The 23,213-nt window shown below is 37.4% G+C and overlaps 1 protein-coding gene across 1 annotated transcript; it reads right to left on the bottom strand.

The window, feature by feature from the left end:
• Nucleotides 1–135: 135 nt before the first annotated feature.
• Nucleotides 136–21,382, bottom strand: LOC132122764 (out at first protein homolog). The gene is made up of 4 exons (XM_059533146.1): nucleotides 20,670–21,382; nucleotides 3,052–3,186; nucleotides 2,583–2,763; nucleotides 136–1,991 (listed from the first exon to the last, which is right to left on the bottom strand). Exons 1-4 carry the CDS (start codon nucleotides 20,898–20,900, stop codon nucleotides 1,723–1,725), a joined length of 816 nt encoding a protein of 271 aa, XP_059389129.1. The 5' UTR covers nucleotides 20,901–21,382; the 3' UTR covers nucleotides 136–1,722.
• Between the last annotated feature and the right edge of the window lie 1,831 nt (nucleotides 21,383–23,213).

The following is a 23,213-nucleotide window of genomic DNA, read 5'->3' on the forward strand; positions in this document are numbered from 1 at the left end:
TCAGAAATCACTCTAATATAGCCTACTGGTTTGGCTCAAGAAGCATCTCCAATTAGTTTAACAATAATATATATATATATATATATATATATATATATATATATAAAAAACATTATATAATGCTTAAAGTTTGACACCAAACATATAGGTGGTTTGACACCAAAACAGAATTTTGCAGCTCCGCACACACATTAAAAAACAAATTTCTAACAGTTAAAAAGGAGACACTTTTATAAAAGACACTTTGCTGAAGCTTTTATTTAAAATTACTTCATATTATGCTCATATTCATTTTCATAAGAAAATAGCTTTGATACTCTATTCTTAACAGCTTTATCCTTAAAAAGAATCAGTAAACACTGAATCACCAAGGCACTTAATGGCTGTTGATAGGAGAGGTGTAATATCAAACACATTCAACATAACACTTAATCACTTTCAAACAAAAAACGAAATAAAAAAATTAAATAAATCAGCATAAACATTTTAGTACCATAAACTACAATCAAGTCAACTGTGGCTTGTTAAACATGAACATTTGTATAGTAAGAGAGGTGAGTCGTGAGTTGAAGGCGAATGTAGTGAAATGTGGAACAATAATACAGTTTCTATTCTTCATGATAGTGCTCAGTCTGTGGATTTGGTCCTGTTGAATGAAAGTGATTTCCTCTCGGACATTTGATACCACACAAAAGGATGTGAATCCGTATTTGTGATGGTTCCACAGCTCTGCTGATGTTCTGAGGTCATACTGATAGGAGGAGCCTGAGTGACAGTGATGCTACATAACCAGGAGATGGCAGTGTTGGATCCATAGTAGTGACAATCTAAACATGATTTCATCAGCCTGATGCCTTTCTCTGTATGATTTACCATCTCGCTGTTTTACCAGAACAAACACTTACTTTAGTTTCCTCATGCCACATTTGCAGTGCTGCCTGTTCCCAACTAATGAGAGTTCATACTTCAAACTAGGAGTTAATAATATTGATCCAGCTGCTCCTTAAATTATACTGTTGTGCAATGGAATAAAGACGAGTTCATCCTTATGTAAATGAAAACACATACACTCACAAAGAATCCCAGCATTAAGAGTTGAGGTGTAATAACTAACATGATTGAATCTGTCTGAACTGAATGTTGAATGACTCAATTAATAGCTTTTTATGTCTGTACCAATATTAATCAAAGTATGCGTACGTCCACCATGAACTTAATACAGTGCTTTGAATCTAACAGTCAAAATATAGAACTTGAAATAAAACGAATAAACTAAGAGACAAAAGGGCATTTTCTCTGAACATGCACACTGTGCTTAAGTGTCTTAAATCATTTCCCACAGCAAAATAAATAATACCAGTTTCAGTAAAATTGGCAACCTGACGAGATCCAGCTAATTTTAAGATCACATCTTGTTATATACTGACTAAATCACAGGTTGCTCGTCCCAAACTCACCTGGGTCTTAAGACTCAAAAGATACTCATTCCAACAGTGCTGGTAAGAGTAAGAAGAGTTAAAACTACTGACTAGCTTAAAGATTTGGGCAACTGCTCTGGAGAAACCAAATGAGAGCATTAGCGCTGCTCAATTGACGCTCCATCAACACCCATCCAGCATCATTTCTGCTTTGTGCAGAAGGCACGAGTCTGAAGGCTTGAAGGTGAATGAAACCTGTGGTGAAGGTCACATTAAATATGTTTTTGCAGGAGCATATGTGGATCTAGGTCTCTTCCTCCCATAGGCACAGCTGTTTATGGGGTATGTAGTAAGTAAACTTGTAGCCTTTGCTGCAGCTCTTGATGCCGCATTTATATGGGCTGCCCCTGCCGGAGACGTCTCTGTTGCGGCAGTACTTCAGCAGGCAGGGGTACCATTCCAGTCTGAGGTTGTAACTACACAAGCAGGGCTGCCACAGGTCCTTCACTGTCCCGCAGCTCTGCAGGCCTGGCTCCTCCACTGCTTGAGGTTTGAACATAGAGCCCTCCACGCCTGAAGAATTGGGAAAATAATTTTAGTAATTGATCATCGAGCTTCAATCTATGTCAGTGAGGCATTAGAAAATTCAAACAAACATTATATTTATAGACATTTATATTTATATTATATTTGTTTCATCCTTTCTTGGCAACAAAACTTTGCAAAAATATAGAATTTAATCACGGTTTCATTATTATTTCATACATCAGCAATGGTTCAGTTCATATCATGGTTTTGGAGCCTGGTTTGGTTCTGTTTGCTGTGGGGGCAGGGTTCATGGCTTGGCACCACCAATGCTAAAGAATACCGGATTTAGTTTTAACTTAATAATAATAATGATAATAAATAATTGCGCAACCTGCGGGAATGTGTAGAATTATGCACAACACCTGAAATCCCACAGTGAAACATGGCAACTAAACTCTAAAAACTCACAGTTTGAGAGTATTATGGTACACCATGAAAGTACTGCGGTATGTACCATGGGTGGTGTATTGTGGTTTTTCGGTTCAGTTTGAATATCTTTACACCCCTTCTATAGAGGGTTTAGATGTGAAGTGCTCTATGTAAGTGGGTTTGGTAGAATGTAATTAAGGGACACACCTCTGTCCAGCCAGTGTCTGACATCAGCCTCACGCGTGTACACAGCCTCCTGGGCGACGTTGCACATGTTGTGGATGTGGGTGCTCAGCTGCCACATCCGTGTCAAATTGACTGCTACGTTCATGCTCAGCATCTCCGTGTTTCTTTTTTCTTCTGCTGTGCGGATGGCATGGGGATTTTTCTGTTAAACAAAAAGAAAGATTTTAGTATTAGTCCTGTCGTTCTTTAAAGCTAGATGTTTCTCACACCTTTTACTAATCTAAGACCTTGGCCGCCCTCCCAGGAACTACTCATCAAAGGCCTTTTACAGCCTTGTTCCTCTGACATCTCCCATTGAAAACATCACACTCCTACTCGACACAGTTAACTCATGAGCTCAACTCTAACACCCAACATCTTGTTTTCACCCCATTGACTTCTCCCTGCCCTGTCATCAGCCACCGAGGGAGGCTGGGAGCAATGGACTGACCTGTCGCAGTCTGGCCATGGACTCACTGGGGATGATCTCATTGTGGTTGAGCCGTGTGATGAAGCAGAGCGCCTGGTACTGGCTCTGCCCTCTCTCCAGTTCCCCAAGGATCAGCGCCCGGAAGATCTTCACATCCTAAGAAAAACAATCAATCATCCTTTCATTTGCACCACTCCTTAATAAATACACGAGCGGTCAAAAGTTTGTTTTTGAAAGATGCTTTCATTTGAATCAAAATACAGTAAAAGCAGTACTAAAATTATTAAGATTTATTCCAGTGATAACAAAGCTGAATTTTCAGCAGCTTTTACTACAGTGTCATGATATTGAAAGGGGTATATTGTGATTTAAATTGTGATTTGAAAACAGTCTTTGCTGCTTAATATTGTTGTGGCAACTGTCATGCGTTTTTTCCTCAGGATTCTTTGATGAAAAACATTAAATAGAATTATAATACATAAGTCTAGACTGTCACTTTTGATAAATTGCTTGCTTGCTGAATAATAACTAAAGAAAATAATTAATTTCCTTGGAATATGGAAATATGGAATGGAATAATTTACATATCTCATAAACGTATATTTTACTCACAATAGAATATAGATAACATATCAAATTTTGAAAGTGACACATTTTGAGATGTCATGCTAAATATTGGCTCATTTTGGATTTCATGAGAGCTACACATTCCAAAAAAAGATGGTACAGGTAGCAATAAGAGGCCGGAAAAGTTAAATGTACATTTAAGGAACAGCTGGAGGACTGCAACTTATTACAGTAGGTCAATTGGTAACATGATTGGGTATAAAAAGAGCCTTTCAGAGTGGCAGTGTCCCTCAGAAGTCAAGATGGGCAGAGGATCACCAATTCCTCCAATGCTGCGGCGAAAAATAGTGGAGCAATATCAGAAAGGAGTTTCTCAGAGAAAAATTGCAAAGACTTTGAAGTTATCATCGTCTACACTGCATAATATCATCCAAAGATTCAGAGAATCTGGAACAATATCTGTGCGTAAGGGTCAAGGTCGGAACACCATACTGGATGCCTGTGATCTTCGGCTCTTAGACAGCACTGCATCACATACAGGAATGCTTTTGTAATGTAAATAATAACATGGGCTCAGGAATACTTCTAGAAAACATTGTTGGTGAACACAATCCACCGTGCCAATCGCCGTTGCTGGCTAAAACTCTATAAGTCAAAAAAGAAGCCACATCTAAACATGATCCAGAAGAGCAGGCGTTTTCTCTGGGCTTAGGCTCATTTAAAATGGACTGTGGCAAAGTGGAAAACTGTTCTGTGGTCAGACTAATCAAAATTTTAAGTTCTTTTTGGAAAACTGGGATGCCATTTTATCGGGACTAAACAGGACAAGGACAACAGTCCAGTGCAGTCCAGATCTTTCACCCATAGAAAACAATTGGTGCATCATAAAGAGGAAGATGCGACAAAGAAGACTTAAGACAGTTGAGCAACTAGAAGCCTTTATTAGACAAGAATGGGACAACATTCCTAATCCTAAACTTGAGCAACTTGTCTCCTCAGTCCCCAGACGTTTGCAGACTGTTATAAAAAGAAGAGGAGATGTCACACAGTGGTAAACATGACCTTGTCCCAACTTTTTTGAGATGTGTCGATGCCATGAAATGTAAAATCAACTTATTTTTCCCTTAAAATGATACATTTTCTAAGTTTAAACATTTGATATGTCATCTATGTTGTATTCTGAATAAAATATTGAAATTGAAACTTCCACGTCATTGCATTCTGTTTTTATTCACAATTTGTACAGTGTCCCAACTTTTTTGGAATCGGGTTTGTGTGTGTGTGTATATATATATATATATATATATATATATATATATATATACATATAAATGAGTAATGGCTGGTGAAAATAAACATTTTACTAAACAAATGCAACATTTGTGAGCAAAAAAAAAGAGACTTTTCAAAAACATTTAAAAAATCTATAGAATAGGTTATATCAAAACTACAAATACTGATGTCGTTGACTTTTATGACATCAAATACCAATCAATTTTATTTGTTTTGGTTCCTAAATTCTTGCTTTTTAGCATTTGAAAGTCAGCCGTTGACCTTCAAGTTTACAGTTTACTCGCCTCATTAGAAGATTTTATAGTGTTCCAGCCCAAAACAGAGAGACACTGTATATTTCAGCATCATCATTAAGTTGCTGTTAGCAACCAGACCAGATATCTGGCAGTGCCCCATGCCTTTAAAGACTTCCATGTAAAGGCATTATGGGAAACCCCAGAGTGGAGAGCAAGGCCGCAGACCTGTCTAACCATTCATCAGTTTCTCTTTGCTCTGGCATCCCCATGACTCTGCCAGCAGAAGACACACACATTCTCCTCACTCCCTCCTCGTCCTCTTGTTTTTCACAGTAAGGCCTCGAACACTGAGCCGACAGAAGGGAGGAAGCTTTCAGGAGGTTTTCTCAGACAATCAAAATAAACAAGCCCAAGCTGTCTTTGTTTGCTCTGGAGCTCTCAACTCATTCTCTTTCTAGAATCTTCCATCAGGTTTCCAGAGTTGGTCAACCCCCAAACTCATGGAGCTGCAGTCTCAATGAGCCTGTTCCACACAGACAGCCAAGAATCATTCACCTCCTCTAACATTCTATTTGAATGACAATGATCTTATATGTAAAGTTTCCCCTCAGAATGTAAATTCAATTCCGCAGACACACTTTGTGATTGCTATCCAGTCCAAATTCAACATGTCTGTTTTTCTTGTACAAACTTGTTTTTTGTACAAAACAAATGTCCTGCTTTTCTATGGAAGACTAGGAATGCTATTTAAAAATAAAATACTGACATTATCAATATATTAGTTAAAAAAAAAATAATAATAATGATATTAATAATGATTTTATACATATACATATATACATATACATACAGAGGTGGGTAGAGTACCCAAAAACTGTACTCAAGTAAAAGTACTTCTAGAAATATTTACTCAAGTAAAAGTAAAAGTAGTCTTTTACTAGTCTTGAATAGTTACTTGAGTAAGAGTAAAAGAGTATCGGGAAAAAATCTACTCAAGTAGTTAGTTACTAGTTACTTTGGGTCATATATACTGAGCCTATTTTTATTTAGATATATAGATAAATATATCTATACATGGGAAGTCGTGGCCTAATGGTTAGAGAGTCGGACTCCCAATCGAAAGGTTGTGAGTTCGAGTCCCAGGCCGGCAGGAATTGTGGGTGGGGGGAGTGCATGTACAGTTCTCTCTCCACCTTCAATACCACGACTTAGGTGCCCTTGAGCAAGGCATCGAACCCCCAACTGCTCCCCGGGCGCCGCAGCATAAATGGCTGCCCACTGCTCCGGGTGTGTGCTCACAGTGTGTGTGTGTGTGTTCACTGCTCTGTGTGTGTGCATTTCGGATGGGTTAAATGCAGAGCACAAATTCTGAGTATGGGTCACCATACTTGGCTGAATGTCACTTCACTAAAATGTATGTAATGTATGTGTGCGTGTATAAATTTATATATTTCATCAGCCTTTACTCCAATTTATGTAATTTATTATAAAAACCTGTCTGTTTACTTAAGTAACAGATATAGGTGTCATGCCATAACATATTTTTAATACGACTGACTTTATATTAAATGTGAATTTAACATTGAAAGTTAATGTGATATAAATATTGCTACTAATCTTTCATTGTTCAGAAAGAGAGCAAATAACATTTACATTATTAAAGATCATTTTCACTGACAGTCTAGATTTCAATCACTCTCAGAAACTCCCATTAAAATCACTGAAACTGTTAACACTGTGAAATCAATATCTTATTTATAGATTCGTACACACATCTGCACTTTGTTGTTTCTGACGAGAGAATTCGCCAGAAATAGGTATTCAGTCAGTGAGCGAGTGAAGGAAGCACCGGCATTTTAGCGATGACTCATCGGAACGCCTCTGATTGGCCAATGCTTTAATCAGCTCAAAAGAATCATGTGTGATTTGTTATAATGCGCAGTGCTGTAAAAACACATCTATCTCTTGACTCCCCTCTGTTATAAGCCACACACGTACAACAAACTAATGTCACAGTGGTATCGTGTACTGTAATCGAATGTAGCCCAAGTTATTACCTGTTAAACAGTAGACAGCACACGCGGTGTTCATCTAATAAGGATCTCCATCGCAAGCAAATAATAGCCTTTGCAGATTTGCTTTCAATTCAGTGCAGTTCCAGCCACGTTTTCAACGCTGCTGATGTTAAACGTTACAACTCTGAGTGAATCACTTCAGATGCTCAGCGCGTGCGGCAGTGAACTGAACGACTCATTCAAACTGATTCATGAACCAATTCACTCGTTTGCCAATTGGTTTGATCAAGCCTTTGAACAGAATTGACTCAAAATGAATCATTCGCGAATGGGCATCGCTCATTACCCAGAGAAAAGTAGACGGCGCGTTTGGAATAAACTGAAGCATTTATAACATTTATTGCATTAAGATAAAGTAACGAGAGGAGCGTCGCCCACAGTAACGAAGTAAAAGTACAGATTTTTCCCCAAAAATTTACTCAAGTAAGAGTATAAAGTAGGCCCTACCCATCTTTAAATATACTCCGAAAAGTATTAGTTACCCCAAAAAATTACTCAAGTAAATGTAACGAAGTAAATGTAACTCGTTACTACCCACCTCTGTGTATATATATATATATATATATATATATATATATATATATATATATATATATATATATATATATATATATATAAAGCACTTTATAAATTGACAAATAAATATGAAAACATCTGTAGTCAGAATTTATTTTTATTTTATCAGAGCAAGAATGCATTATTGCATTGTGAAAACTGAAAACTGACAGTAAATACATTTATAATGTTACAAACTTATATATGTTTCCACTTCAAATAAATGCTATTGTTTCTATTTCTATATTGTTAAATATTAACCATCAAAGACAGTTTCAACATAATAACAGAAAAAGGTTATTATCAACTTTGATAATAATAGAAAATGAAAATGTAGCAAATACACAGACCAAAATCTCTGAATCCGTCCATGAAATAACAGACTAACTCAATGTAACTCAAAACTATAGTGCTAATGAAGAACTGTTCTGCATGGAATCTCTTTCGAGGAGGAATCAGCAGGAAGGTAATTAGACTGACGCAGGAGGCAGACCTTGTGGAATTACCGCATGGGTGACAGAACAATCAGCAAACACAAGAGGGGGGGAGTGAGCAGGTCATTGTTATTTTAAGCTCCGGCAGTAGAAAGACCTCCCAGCCGGTTTGGTCTGAGAAGGGGGCGTTGGTGAGGGAACTGCTCTAGGCACTCAGTTTAATTACAGGGAAGTGTTGGCCGCACTGCTTTGCAAATACCTTGATGACATCAGGGAGAAACCCTGCAAACTCACACCGCACAGGTAGACCACTCACATCTGCTGACGCGTGACAACCTGATATCAGTAGCTCAATCAATGATTTCTCTTTACAACTCTCTTTTATCTTCATTGCTTGGCAATGTCCCCTTTCCATATCTGTGGTAAGTATCGCTTTCGTATAGCTTGTTACAATTCTCTGTTTGGCCCCCTCCATGCAAAAACATGTTTTAGCCAGGTTAGCGAGTAAATACTTCAATCAGCTTGATCCTCAGCTCAGTTTTTCATTCGTTTACCCACCTTGAGCAGGTCCACCAAATGCCCAGATTAGAGACGAAACATAAATCTTGTGTTGAAAAGTTTATTTTGACAGTCCTGAAAAAATATATGCCATCTCCTAAGTCAAAGTAAACATTTGCTTCAGCTCCTGGTCCTGTCTGTTTGGACGTTTCTTGATGTCTGACAGTGGCACTGTCACAAAGCTTGGCACTGCTTTTACTGACAGTTCCAAATATTGCTTATGCCATAAAATAGATATGAAATATTGATTTATTATCAGGAACAATAAAGTCCTAGATGAAAGGTTGGCAGCACCAAAGATATATCCATGCAATTAAAGTCAGTGGATTCCAAAACATCACTGGATCCCTTTGACTTGCATTGTAAGGTTGGAAAATCAGGTCTCTTTTACTGACCAGTACTGCATTTATTTGATCAAAAACACTGTAAAAATAATATATATTTTTTTTAATACTACAATTTAAATAATTGTTTCTACATAAAAATAATATTAATAATTATTTTTAATTTGGTAAAGCTGGATTTTTCCGCAGCCGTTACTTCAGTCTTCAGTGCCACATGAGCCTTCAGAAATAATTTTGAATATGCTAATTTAGTGCTGGGAACTGCTTTTTGATGCTTAATCTTTTTTTCCCAAACTGATATACTTTTATATCAGAGTACAGCATTTATTTGTAGAAATTTTGGGAACCCCTTGCAGAATCTTTGAAAATGTTAATAATTTTAACAAAATAACAGAGATCATATTTAATGCGTGTTATTTTTTATGTAGTACTGTCCTGAGTAATATATTTTATATAAACGATGCTTACATATAGTCCACAAGACAAAAACAAAAAACAAAAAAAGCTGAATTTATTCAAATAACCCCATTCAAAAGTTAGTGAACCCTTGGTTCTTAATGCTGTGTGCAGTTACCTGGATGATCTAAGACTGTTTTTTTTTTTTTTTTGATAGTTGTTCATGAGTCCCTTGTTGCTGGTTTTATACCTTAGCTCTGTTCTTCAGAAAAATCCTCAGTTCCTGCATATTCTTCAGCTTTCCAGCATCTTTTGCATATTTGAACCCTTTCCATCAGTGATTGTATGATTTTGAGATCCATCTTTTCACATGGAGGACAATTGAGGGACTCAAACACGACTATTAAAAAAGGTTCAAACATTCATTGATCATCCAGAAGGAAACACCATGCATTAAGAGCTGGGGGTGAAAACTTTTGGAATTTTAAGATCAAGGTGAATTATATTTAATTTGTGTTCCAGGAAACATGCAAGTATCTTCTATTGCTTCCGAAGGGCAGTACTAAATGGAAATAAAATGATATTTCAACAAAATAAGAAAAGTTTGGACATCTTCATCCAGTTTCATCCAAAAGTTTTCACCCCCGGCTCTTAATGCATTGTGTTTCCTTCTGGAGCATCACTGAATGTTTGAATCTTTTTTAATAGTTGTGTTTGAGTCTCTCATTCCAATTGTCAAGTGTTAAAAAGAGGGATGTCAAAATCATACAGTCATTGCTGGAAAGGGTTAAAATATGCAAAAGGTGCTGGAAAACTGAAGAATCTGCAGGACATTAAAGATTTTTCTGAAGGACAGAGCTCAGTTTAACTGTTCAGAACAAACAAGGGACACGTGAACAACCATCACAAAACAGAAAAACAGTCGTGGATCATCCAGGTAACAGTATTAAAGGGTTAGTTCACCCAAATATTAAAATTATGTCATTAATGACTCACCCTCATGTCGTTCCAAACCCGTATTAAAGGGTTAGCATCGAAAATACATTTTGGTCCAAAAATAACAAAAATTACGACTTTATTCAGCATTGTCTTCTCTTCCGGGTATGTTGTGAGCGCGTTCACAACACTGCAGTGAAGCTGCTGACGTATGACGCTGCTGACGTGTTATCTTTGTTATTTGGTGCACCAGAAAACACGTCAGCAGCATCATACGTCAGCAGCGTCATTAACGCCCTCACAACAGACCCGGAAAAGAAGACATTGCCAAATGAAGTCGTAATTTTTGTTATTTTTGGACCAAAATGTATTTTTGATGCTTCAGCAAATTCTAACTGACCCTCTGATGTCACATGGATTACTTTGATGATGTTTTTCTTACCCTTCTGGACATGGACAGTATACCGTACACACACTTTCAATGGAGGGACTGAGAGCTCTCGGACTAAATCTAAAATATCTTAAACTGTGTTCCGAAGATGAACGGAGGTCTTACGGGTTTGGAACGACATGAGGGTGAGTAATTAATGACATAATTTTAATATTTGGGTGAACTAACCCTTTAAGGACTTAGTTCACTTTAACTTTTGAATTGGGTTATTTTAATCATTTCATTTTAATCATTATTCCAAACTTTTGACTGTTAATGTAACTAACCAAGTTCACACAACAGGCATACAAGCCTTCCTTAGGAATATTGCTTTATTTTGTGCTAAAGTTTTTTAACTTGCATCCAAGCGACTGTTGCTTGGATCTGAGTTTGTGGTAGTTTATGTAAGACTAGCCTTCCAACTTTATGTTTCTTTGCGTCTCTTAAACGTCTTTTCTCCGTGTCTGGAGAGCTCAGCACTGCAGATCATTTCATAAAGATAACAGCTTTAACACCAGCATTAAAGACTTTTTAAAATAAGTTGAGCTCAAAACTCACTCTTAGTCAGCAGCGAGTGTTTGAAATAACTTGATCCGATGTGGATTATAATCACTTAACAAGGCAGAAATATTTATAAGTGATGTAAAAGACTGTGCACGCTAAACATTAACGTTACCATAGTAAACATGGTAAATGCAACCAGGAGAAATAAGACGTCAGCTTCTTATTCTCTATCACAATCGTGAATTTATTTAGTAACATTTTATCTGTCATAAGTCTCCTCTCGAGAGTTTAGCTCCGCGTAGCATATGTCATCTAATGATTTTTGTTTGGGAGCTTTTATAAAAATAGAGAGCGTCTGCACTGCGGAACATTTCAGAAAGCTAACAGCTATAAAACCAGCATTAAAAACTTTTTTGAATAAGTTGCTCAAAACTCACTTTCAGTCAGCAGCGAGTGTTTGAAATAACGCGATCCGATCCAATGTGGATTCTAATCACTATACAAGGAAGAAATATTTTAAGTGATGTAAAAGACTATGCAAGCTAAACATGTTACCACAGTAAACATGGAAAATATGACTGCTTGAAGAAATCAGACGTCAGCTTCTTATTCTCTATCACAATCGTGTATTTATTTAGTAACTTATATTATCTGTCATAAGTCTCGTCTCGAGAGTTTAGCTCCACGTTGCCTATCATAAAAATATAATAATGTTTTATGTTCGGGAGCTTTTATAAAAATAGAGAGATTTTCATTCATTCTAAATGTGACGTATAGGCAACTGTGGCTACAAATAAACAGAAAGACTTGACTGAATAAGCTGGCTATTTTCATAAGCGTTAAAAATAAATAAATATAAATACATTTATTTCTGTGTGATTAATTTTGAGTCCTGATAAATTAATTCCTTATGATCAATGTATCATTTATTCTATAGTAGGCTAAAACATCGATGCTTTTGAATGTGAATATTTAACAAAGCATGCAAACAAACAGCCGCTTTTATCTTGTTTGTGTGTGATCGCGCATGTTCCAGTGATTTATTTCTTGTTCGTTTTCTGATAACTTCTCTTTGTTGGTGAAATGATGGGGTTGCGTGACGTTGTTCCTGAAAAGCGTGTTAAGGGTGTGTTTTAGTGTTTTAGCAGCAGAGATTCAGGCTCGACAGTGGAAACCTTTCGCTATTCTGGCCTCGGTGCTACTGGTCCGAGGCTATGAGCCCCGCCCGGCCCGTTTAAGCCCTGGCTCGCACTGGCCCCACAGTGGAAATGCGGCTATTGATGAATGAAATAAAAACCATGTCAATTAAATGCTCTTTGTTGTTCCACATTAAAGATGTTTGTTTTATGTTTGCAAGTGCTGCAACTGTAACAAATGGCATGAATAATGTCTAAGAGGTCTTAGGCCTGGTTCACACCGGACGTCGAAGCGACGCGGAAGCGGCGCGGAACGGAAAAATCACAGGGGGTCCGGCGCCTGCCTGTTCACACCAGACGCGTATTCTCCGCAGCGGTCGACAAGCGCTTCTGCTCAGTTGTTGTTTATTCAGAGCACATCATGGGTAAGTAAATAACCTCATAAAATGAATACACCATGTTTCTGTAACCAAGAAGTTATGAAGTTAACCATGTGCGTGCGTGTGTGTGTCTTTCTAGTCTGTTTAGATACACAAATATGATCGCATTTGTCACTAGCGGTATTTTAATTTGAAAATTGCTTATATTTTGATTTCTTGGTGTGACTTCCTGCTGGAATTGACGCGGATCGCTCGTCCGGCCTCCGCGTCTGGTGTGAACGACACCATAGGTTAACATGGGCGCCGAAAGGAAGCGGCCTCCGTTCCGCTCCGCTTCGACGTCCGGTGTGGACCAGGCCTTATGCAGAATTGCTTAAAATTTCTGTTTGCAATATAATGCACTCTGTCATCAAAAAACTTTGTACTGCACAACAAATACACAAGGGCTGCACTATAAATCGCATGCAATATTTAATGTGCATCTTGTCAGTAAAGCCGGTTCTGTAATCAGCAGTAAATCTCCATCACCAACACGCTTTCACATGGAGCAGCCTTAACTACAGAGAGCCGTTGTTCATTCATATTTTGCGCAGCTAGTCAGTGAACATTGGCTCTGTATAGTTAAGGCTCCTCCATGTGAAAACGTGCAGGTGATGGAGATTTTTCCTTGATTACAGAACCGGCTTTACAGACAAGATGTGCATTAAATATAGCATGAGATTTAAAAATTCTACGTTACATGCATTATTCAAATCTGCATTACCATTAGAGCCCGACCGATATTATCGGCCGATATAAGCTAATTGCATTTAAATCGGCATCAGCATTTATAACGGCCGATGAAACATGAGAAACAGAGTCTCATGCTTCACTCATGTTATGAGTGTTGCATAGTGTGCCCACCAGAGGGAGCTCTGCAGCTCCAGAGTTAACAACAGCGCCAGAAGTCCACTACAGAAGAAAGCGATCAACTGTTTTGACGGTGAGTCTGTCGTTCGTCATGTGAAATGATTGTAGATTTAGTTCATACCCTGTATATAAAAACTGTGTGGTAGTTCTAGTTAACGGTCCTATCATTATTACTTCTAAATATTCTGTAACATCACTTACAGCCGCTAATGCATTGCTATATTAGATTAGCCACAAAGCTAATACCATGTTTATCAGTGGAAGAGCGCGAACGTTAATAGGAGGTCAAACTATAGCGTTAGCGTTTAACTTATTCTTATTCTATTGCGGTGTGTTTCCCACATAATGACCGCGTAATTGGGCCTTTCACACAGTACGCGGTATGCACGGCGCTTGCCGCTGGGCTCAGCGTTGCCCTTCAGATACAACGCGATTTGCGCTGCGCTATGGCATAGGCGGAGTTTTAAAAACGTTTAGCGGGAGCTCTTTCATAGTCTGTTCCTCCTCCTTTCGGTCAGCAGCAAACATGTATCTGTCCCGTTGTAAGAAGCGAGCGATAGCGCTAGTCCTGCTGATGAGAATTAAGAGAGAAGCAAGGAAGAAGAGGCTACCCTCAGGTCCAGAGAACAATTTGGTGAATTCAGGCTGGTTACGTTACTCCAACGCTAATAGCTTCCTTTTTAGCAGGCCCCTTAAATGCTTGCTATTAACTTGTTTGAAGGTGGTTCTTCTCAAAATTGACAGCGGTGCGTTCATGACACTAACGTTAACCATTCAACTTCGAATTGATTCCGTAATCTTCCGGTAATAGTAGGCAAGACGATGTTTTGATTCAGACTGCACAAAGAGAAGAGGAGAAGATATACGGGTCTGTTGTGAATGTGTCTGTGAGAGCAAATATAGTGTAGTTACAGTAACTACAGTAGGTGCGTCAGAAATGATTAAACCAGAGGGGACATGTAAATAAATGTGAGCTGAACAAGCGCTTTTTTTTTTTTTTACATATTGTTTCAAAGCAGCTTTACAGACATAACAGGAAAATGTTGAAATAATATTGTTAAATATAAGTAGGTAATACCTATTGCTTGACAAATAAAAAATATATATATATATTTCTCATTTTTGCCTATGTAGGAGATCCCAGTTTATTATTATTATAATTCTAATGATGACATGAGTAATGATACATGGTGATATTATTAATACACATGCTTATTCTTTCTCCGTCTCTCTTTCTGCCTACAGATGGCTGAAAAAGGTGAATGCTGTAGCAGCAAAGTGTGGGACTACTTCTGCAAATACTTTAACTTTAGTATTATAATTTATTTACAGTAAACACACAGACTGTTAAAACCAGCTTCAACTGGAGGAAAGTAAAAGTGTTAAATGTTTAAAACCAGACTGTTTTTTGATCATTAAAAAATATATACTTTTGATGTGCAATTGTTTAGTCATTGAGACTGTAATCTAAGGCTTTTTTTTTAACATAGTCCATTCTGGAAAATGGTTTATACAGCCCACATACATAGAACAGGCAGATATTTTGATATTCAATGTTGTGTAAATGCAGTTTATAGGAAATGGGTCTAATATCCAGATTATTTTTCAAATCAAAATATCGGCTTATAAATCGGCTCTTTTCGAGTTAATATCGGCATCGGCCCCCAAAAATCCATATCAGTCGGGCTCCAATTACCATATTCAAAACATAGATGAAGGAATAAAGTTCCTTTTCAAATTCCCACCACAATTACCCTAAGGATGCATATGTGTATGTAAATGCAAGATGTCACATCATTCCATTTTCAAAATATCATCTTTCATGTTCCACAGAACAAAAAATGTCAGGCAGGTTTGAAACAACATGACGATGAGTACAGAGTGACAATTTTCATTTCAGATGAACTATTTCTTCAAGCTGAGTCACTAGACTGAAATAATCAAGGCTGAGTCAGAATGCAAGTCTCCGTGCTTTGAAATTTCACTTGTGAAACAAAATTCCAGACTGGTACGTTTTTAAAGATTCGACAGTTATGATGATTTACATATAACCAAACAACCAGAGCAGTTAAAGATAACTGGGGGAAAGATTCAAGGTTAATACAAACAAATAACAAGTCATGTAGACATGATCCAGAAGTATCAGGTATGCAAACTGTTTATTGGTTCTTCTTTAAGAAAAAGTTACAAAATCACTATTGTCTAGAATTTCACTTTAACTGGATTAAGGCTCCTTCTGTGACGGCAGAGATGTTTAATTGGTTTTCTAAGAAGGCTGGTGAAAAAACAAAGGTGCATGCCAGCATTTAACCTTTCACTCTGATGAACAGCAACCTCAGACAAAAGACAGAGCGTGGGTGAAATGCTCGAGTTGTGCTCAAATACAAGAGGAATTTGAGGTCTTACACACCTAAGAACAAAAACATATAATAAAAGAAAACCTGTTTTGGTAAAATCTTAAAGTAGATTATCTCTGAATATACACAAAAAGCAAACAGCATGGCAAAAATAGAGGCACTTGGCTCTAATGGTAATGGAGGACCATTGCTTCCACTGGGCTGTCAATATGTGGCCTTTGACTCCCATTTGGCATGTGGCTAATCTGAGCTCTTGCAGGAAGGCAGGGACGTCTTTACCCTGTTACAGCTGTCTGATTGTGCTTCACAGTCACCGATATATGCTCATCTGCTCTAGGCAGGATTGCAGCAGTACCTCCTATGGGCTGGTAACTCCTTCCACAACCACCTCATAACTAACAAAACATATTGATTTGGTACAAAGCCACATGTGTTCAATAATAAATCAAGATCTTAAATCTGATGCCGCTCTACAACCGTTATGCCACATACCAAGCCAAAGGTATTGCACAAGACCTGGAGGGCTACGTCAGAGCGTGGGTGAAGAAAAGACAAGACCCATTACGCACCAAGGAGGATTCATGCTGTTCTTGTGATCTAAAAGGGGAAGTACATCTAATTTCCATGAAGATATGCCTCATCAAGGAAACAAAAATGTAACCCTGAAATGTCTTTCAATGGGAAGTTGGACTCAGCGAGAACTGATGTAACCCAAGGCATGATTCATAAAGCAATGAATCAAACAGATCAGAGGTTACTTATTCTCCAATGGCTGTTATGACATGTCGCTTTGGAGGGGCTTCAAGGAAATGGCTTATCCTTAATAATGATAAAGCATGTTTAACAATGAAAACTAATTCCGGCTATATAGTGAATGAATTATGAGTAGTATACTCTTCATATAGCTTCAGGGTCCAAAAGCACACTCACCAAAATCCAATCAAATAAAAACTAGATTTGGCCAGTAAATAAAATTAAGTCACAAGGCAGCTGGCCAGTAACATTATTGGGAAATACGATTAACCCTTTTGATTAAAAAAAGAGAGATAAGAATGGCAAAACATCCGTTGCAATGCTCACATTCTCTTATTTTTTCCACAGTGAAACATTTGCCATTAGAAGTTTATCTAGAAGTTCATATGGATTATTGCTTGCATTAAGCCACAAAAACTAAAATATGAGAAACAACCAAAAAAAAAAATATTGCAATGCACAATTACTACAAATATACAAAACCTGAAAAAAAATTTTTAATTTGTGTATCCTTCTACAACTCCAGTGACTGAGGAAGAAACTACCACGATGACTGTATGCTGTTAAGGTACAAAGCGATATTTAGCAATCAAACTGCCATTTGCTTGTGACAATTTATGAAACATGAAGACAGTCCATTTGAGTTCACACAGGGATTTTTTAAAGCAATCTGTTCTCTGCAATCAAGCGTTTTACCAAATTGACTTAAAGGACTGCTGTGTTTGGAAGTTTAAGAAAAGGATTAAAAATCAGCATATTTCACGTGCTAACAGCTCAAATGTGCTCTGGATCAACTGACTTGAACAATTAAAAGCACTTTGCATAATAGTGAGTGCCAACTCTCAGTGGGGCAATCACCAGCATTCAAAGGGTCAACATCTGTCTTATTCTGCCTTGAATAAAAACATCAGCTTGTAGCCAAGGGACTGCCAGAGATGGCCTGTCTGTTGCCAAAACACTTGCACATGAAAATTTAAATTAAACCTGTATTTATCTGAAACTAGTTAAAGAAAACACACACTGTTTTGTGTATTCCAGGCAGCCTAATTTACGTGGTGAAAACTCAATTGATCTTAAATACAAATTGTGCCATTTCTGCATTCTGACACAAATCACCTTTTAATCCAGCACTCAGCAATGCAATATTTATATTTGGCCGTTCATGCAATTTCTTAGTTCATTTACTGTAATGTAAAACAGCAACGTCTACACAGTGGGTGTGATCCGAGTCTGTCATTCATCTTGACATAAATCTTTTAAACACCCATTTGTGTCATAATGCTTCATGAGAAAGGCTGTGTGGTGAGTGGTTAAGGTCACATCCATCTCACATGATCCTGTGGGACATTTTGAAACAGGTTAGACTGGGCAGGCTCAAACACCTGGACAGCATCCAAACACACTGCATGCTGATTGAAAAACTTGGGCATAAAAGACAGACAAGTTCCCACAAGTGACAAAACAGCAAACTGAAATGTGAAAATGCCACTGAACTTAAGATGAGTTTCTCATACCAGAGCCAACGCAACACGTCTTGCCACGAGCAACAGTAAATGACTGCCCTAAAACTGAATCTAATATAATGAAATTTCCAGCTAGCCCAAAAGTTACGTGCCGAAAACATTTCAAAGCAAAGAGGAGGGTTGGACTGTGTCCAAGCAGGTCACAGATATCCCAATAGGGATCCCAGACCGCTCTGCTCCTCAGCTGGCAGCGGATGTGAGCTGAGATGAATTCATCTTCATCCCTGCCTATGATGCCGAAGGGCAGAGGCAGAGCGCTGAGTAACACAATACCACTAGAAAACAACAGAACAATTTCAGAGAAGAGCTTGAGTCAGAGATGAAAGATTCATAATCACACATTGTATCTGTTCCACCACTGGATTGTGATCGGTTGCTGGAATTCCTGCAGCCCTGAAACAGAGCTGAAGCAGACCAAACAGTCAAAGAATGTCATACAGCCCACACTTTTTCCACACAGATTGGAAAAAGGCTATTTTGTTACCAAGATAAAGCCTGTTCTTTTATGGTATGAAAATGTATGCTTTGAAAATGTAAATGTATGCAAAAAATGAAAAATAATAATTGCAACAACCACTGACGTTTTTCCTTCTAGATATGCCTGATGTTCCAATCTCATCTGATTTCCATTGAAACTGGAACTGAATGGTGACAAAACAACATGCTGCTGCTTTTGTTATAGAATATATAATTAAGAGATGGTAAACTGTATTGGACTTATACAACCTTAAAAAGGAGGAAAACCTTTCTTCATTCTTGAATGTATCCTTTAAATTATGCCATGTAAAAACATAGAATAACAATATATAAAAATCCTTTGCTGAATATGGTCTAAAATATGCCATGGTTGGCATTTCATCCATGTAAATTCCACAGTAACAGAGAACTAGTGTTTTCTGATGTGAGGAAATCACAGACAGCTTTCACTTTGATAAACGAAAGATAAATTAAGAGCTGTGCCAGATCTATCATCAAATGCTTAAGTAAAAGAAATGAGAAGAAAAGATAATAAAAGAAGCTTTGGAGATCAAATCCACAGGGTTCACTTAGCACCTGATTAAGGAGATGCCAACAAAACCATACATTGTTCAGTAATATTTCTAATGAATGAATATTTGTCTTCCGACATTCCCATTAGAGCCTTTGCAGTGCAGCATGCAGTAAATCCAGCTGGAAGTCATCGTTAATTCAACTTTTCATAAATCCCTGAGATACAGGGGAAACTCGAGATGAGAAACACATGTGAGAAGAATAGAGACAGGCTTGCAAGTGGAACTGATAAAAAGAGGAAAGGAAAAGTTCCAGCCTTTCCAAATGTGATCCAACCCCCCACACTGACCATGTCTGTGCAGGATCAGGGGACGCGAGAGAGCAGAGGGCTGCTGACGTGACTGAACCGAGGCGGATGAGGGCAGTGACAGTGCCAATCCTAATTCTGATGGTATGATCACTAGTGAAAGAATCTGACCTCAGGTCAGAAGTTCAGCGCTAATGTGGATGATTTAACACAAATACACGGATAATAATGGTATAAGGAAGGAAAAGTAACCAATTCTCAAATGAAAAGTTTAATCACCAATATATGATGCTTTATTACTGTAGATGATCTAGTAAATGAAAAAAAATAATTTAGTAGGGCTAAAATGAAATCATCCAAATAACATCGGTTTTGAGAAGATACATCAAATGCATTGTACTTTGCCTTGGATTACAGTAACAGCCAAGTAAATAATTAAAAACACACATTTACAACTTCTGATTTCTTAATTTCATTTTAAGACAGTTTTAAAGTCATTTTATATAATTTTAAAATGCAGAATATGCTAAATTTATATTGCACATTTTGTTTGCAAAGTTTGTGGTGAAGTAAAATACAGTGCCGGTTAACTATCTAATATCTATCTACTAATTATCTAAGTGCAAAAGTTTTGTGAAATTCTAAATACATTCATAACTTTACATTTAAGAGTGCTTTAAGATAATTCAGTTATATGCAGAATAAATATTCTGAAAGTATTAGTGCATCTGTCCTTCAGATGTTTCTTTATATGAAATGCAATAACACTTAGAACTGATTAAGTGTAAAATTGTAAAAAAAAAAAAAAAATCATGAAAATTATATATATATATATGATTTTTTTTTTTTTTTCAAGAAAGTCAAGAAATATATTGCAACACACTTCTGTGACACCATGTGACAATCAAATGAAACGACCACAAATATTCATCCTGGCCACACAATTTTCAACTTACCTGCTTGAAATCGGCCACAAATGTTATAAGAGTCCCATCTCCCTGTTTAAACTCCACAGTGATGGAGTCTTTCTCACTGTCCGCCTCCAGAAGTTCATCTGTGATCTGTCCATCGGCCAAACGAACCCTCACCTTCAGCTCAGAAGCAGACCCGAGAGTTTCTGACACCGTGAACAGCCAAAGCAAAACAGTTAACCGAACTGAACCCGGTGAAATCCACCTCGCAAACATTCCAGATAATCCTAAAACTCAAAGTGCGAGCTCAGAAGGACAGTCCACCGGAATAACAGTCGCTGATGCGGTGAGACTCATTCCACAAGACTCTTCACATAGACCTCCTCAAAACATCACAGCTGCTCCACTTTCACAACTTCGTTCATATTTTTTGGAGGCTGGATATACAAAGGCATGCATTAAGTACTTTAAAACAGGTCTAGATACTTTTCACGTTTGGTAAATAAACATTTAGGAGAGCCGCGTCACACACGGATCAATCTGGGGTTTCACTCGTCTCGCGCCTCTCATTGAGAGAGCTTTGATTCGGGAGCTTCTGCCGACTCGCGTTCATTCAGTACAGTGCGCTTCACGCTGACTTCAGTCTTACTTTCTGTTTTTCTCCTCTGGAGTTTTTTTTCTCACTCTCTCTCTCCTACTATTGCGGATTCGTCACTTCCTTCAATATCCAAAGTGAAGCAGTTCAGCGGCCTCCCAAAGTTTCGCAGGAAGCGCTCGGAAACTCTTAAAGGCGTAGCGCCTCACAAATAACTCCTCAGATACATTTACAACACTCAACTCTTTGTATAATGCAGATGACTGATATATCATATTCATTAACAAAGCATACAATATATTTGTGTATAAATTGATATTATATTGTTTTATTTGATATGATATGTCTATAAAATGGCGAAAGAGAAATATCAAACACTTCAAATCACCCTCATAGTTTCATGTTTTTAAAACTGATTACATTTACAAGACAGGTAGATCATGTGGGGATATTTATGTTAGATTATTTAGACTTATCCAGAACACATAGGCTATAGTTCAGTGACTTTGTGTTCACATTAAAACTGTAAAATCAGCCATAGAAAATAGTAATTATTTTTTAACTATGGAAATCATAGCACAGGGGTGAAAAAAAACCATGTCCACCAAGACCAAAAATTAAAAAGTGTTTAATTATTTATTTTTGTTTGTTTGTGTTTATTTAGGATACTTACAAGAAATTATGCCACTTTAATGCTGTAAAGTCTTATAAAAAATAGTCTGAAAGAGAAAAAAATTACTTTTTTTTTTTTTTTTTTTTTTTTTACATATATTTAACCTTTAGTCAAAATAAATATATATAAATAAATGCATTTGTGTTTTATTTATTGTAAAATGTTGTATACATCAGGCTTTTATGGCCCATATATATGATATAATGATAATATTGTGCTCACACTCAAGGAGGAAAAAAATGCCTATATTTTATTCACTGCCCAAAATATGCAAGTTGGTGCAGCTGTTGTCATTTGGTCAAAAAGTAAGATGAAATGAAAATGAAAAACAATGAGATATTTATAACTGTATTACAGACTACTTACAAATGCATTTAAATATAAAATGTTGCAATAATATGTCTCGGAAAGATTATATTTAAATGCTTAGTTTTGATCCAAGCTCTGAAGTTTTCATTAGAGGGCAAACATAAAATGTTTTTATATGTTCTAATATTTTCTTAAAAAATTATGTTTAGAATATCAAATAATGAAGTTGCTTCTGTCCAGGAAACATTCATCTTGAAGACCTGCACATGTCCTAAGTCTACATACTGTAAGTCTGGTGAATTTTTTATTTCATACCAACTTTAAGAAATTTCATTAGGATCTAAAATGGATCTCTAACTTGAGTAAAGATTTCCGAACACCAGACCTGGAAATGTTTACGATGCTAGAAGTGGCATATTACACAGTGAATTGCCTCTTCAGAAGGAGATCCTCCAGATGTGGCTCATCAGAGCTCGCTTCCAGGTGATGTGTTTCTTGCTGGGTGGCCCAAGTATGTGACCTCATAAGAGATCACATCGCCGTTGGGCACCTGTGCTGGAGAGCTACACTGGAGGAGAAAGAAAATAGACAGACTACGGGCTTGAGTAAACACTGTCAGCTGGGTCAGGACACTGGTCAACACAGGTGACAGATTGGAGGGAAGTTCAGGTAAACAGCCTTTTGTGACTGGCTAAACTAAAGCATTTACAGCTTTGGAGGAGGAGAAAAAGAGACGGAGAGGGCAGATCTTATGACATTTGACCAGCTGTTCCTTTAATTTGTTTTGTATGTTTGCATCCTTTTGCAGTAGTAGGCTAAATACTGTATGATACACGAAATGTATTTAGTGGGAATGTAAATGTGTTCAAATTATCATGACATCTTTGACAGGTAGACAATGTTTTCTTGCTTTGCATAAATGTTTCTCTGGAAATAATGCGTCTACTGTCTTTCCAAGTTTTGTAGTACAAAGTGCCATTTGGCATCCTGGTAAGGCTAGTTTATAACTTAT

The sequence above is a fragment of the Carassius carassius genome, chromosome 41 (genome assembly GCF_963082965.1).
Source record: "Carassius carassius chromosome 41, fCarCar2.1, whole genome shotgun sequence".
Lineage (NCBI taxonomy): Eukaryota > Metazoa > Chordata > Actinopteri > Cypriniformes > Cyprinidae > Carassius > Carassius carassius.

Coding starts and splice junctions, on each gene's coding strand:
- LOC132122764 (XM_059533146.1), bottom strand. CDS start 20,900: ATGTTTGCGAGGTGGATTTCACCGGGTTCAGTTCGGTTAACTGTTTTG. Junction 3,187..20,669: donor TTGTGGCCGATTTCAAGCAG/GTAAGTTGAAAA, acceptor TGTTTTTCTTAG/GATGTGAAGATCTTCCGGGC. Junction 2,764..3,051: donor CCATGGCCAGACTGCGACAG/GTCAGTCCATTG, acceptor TTTGTTTAACAG/AAAAATCCCCATGCCATCCG.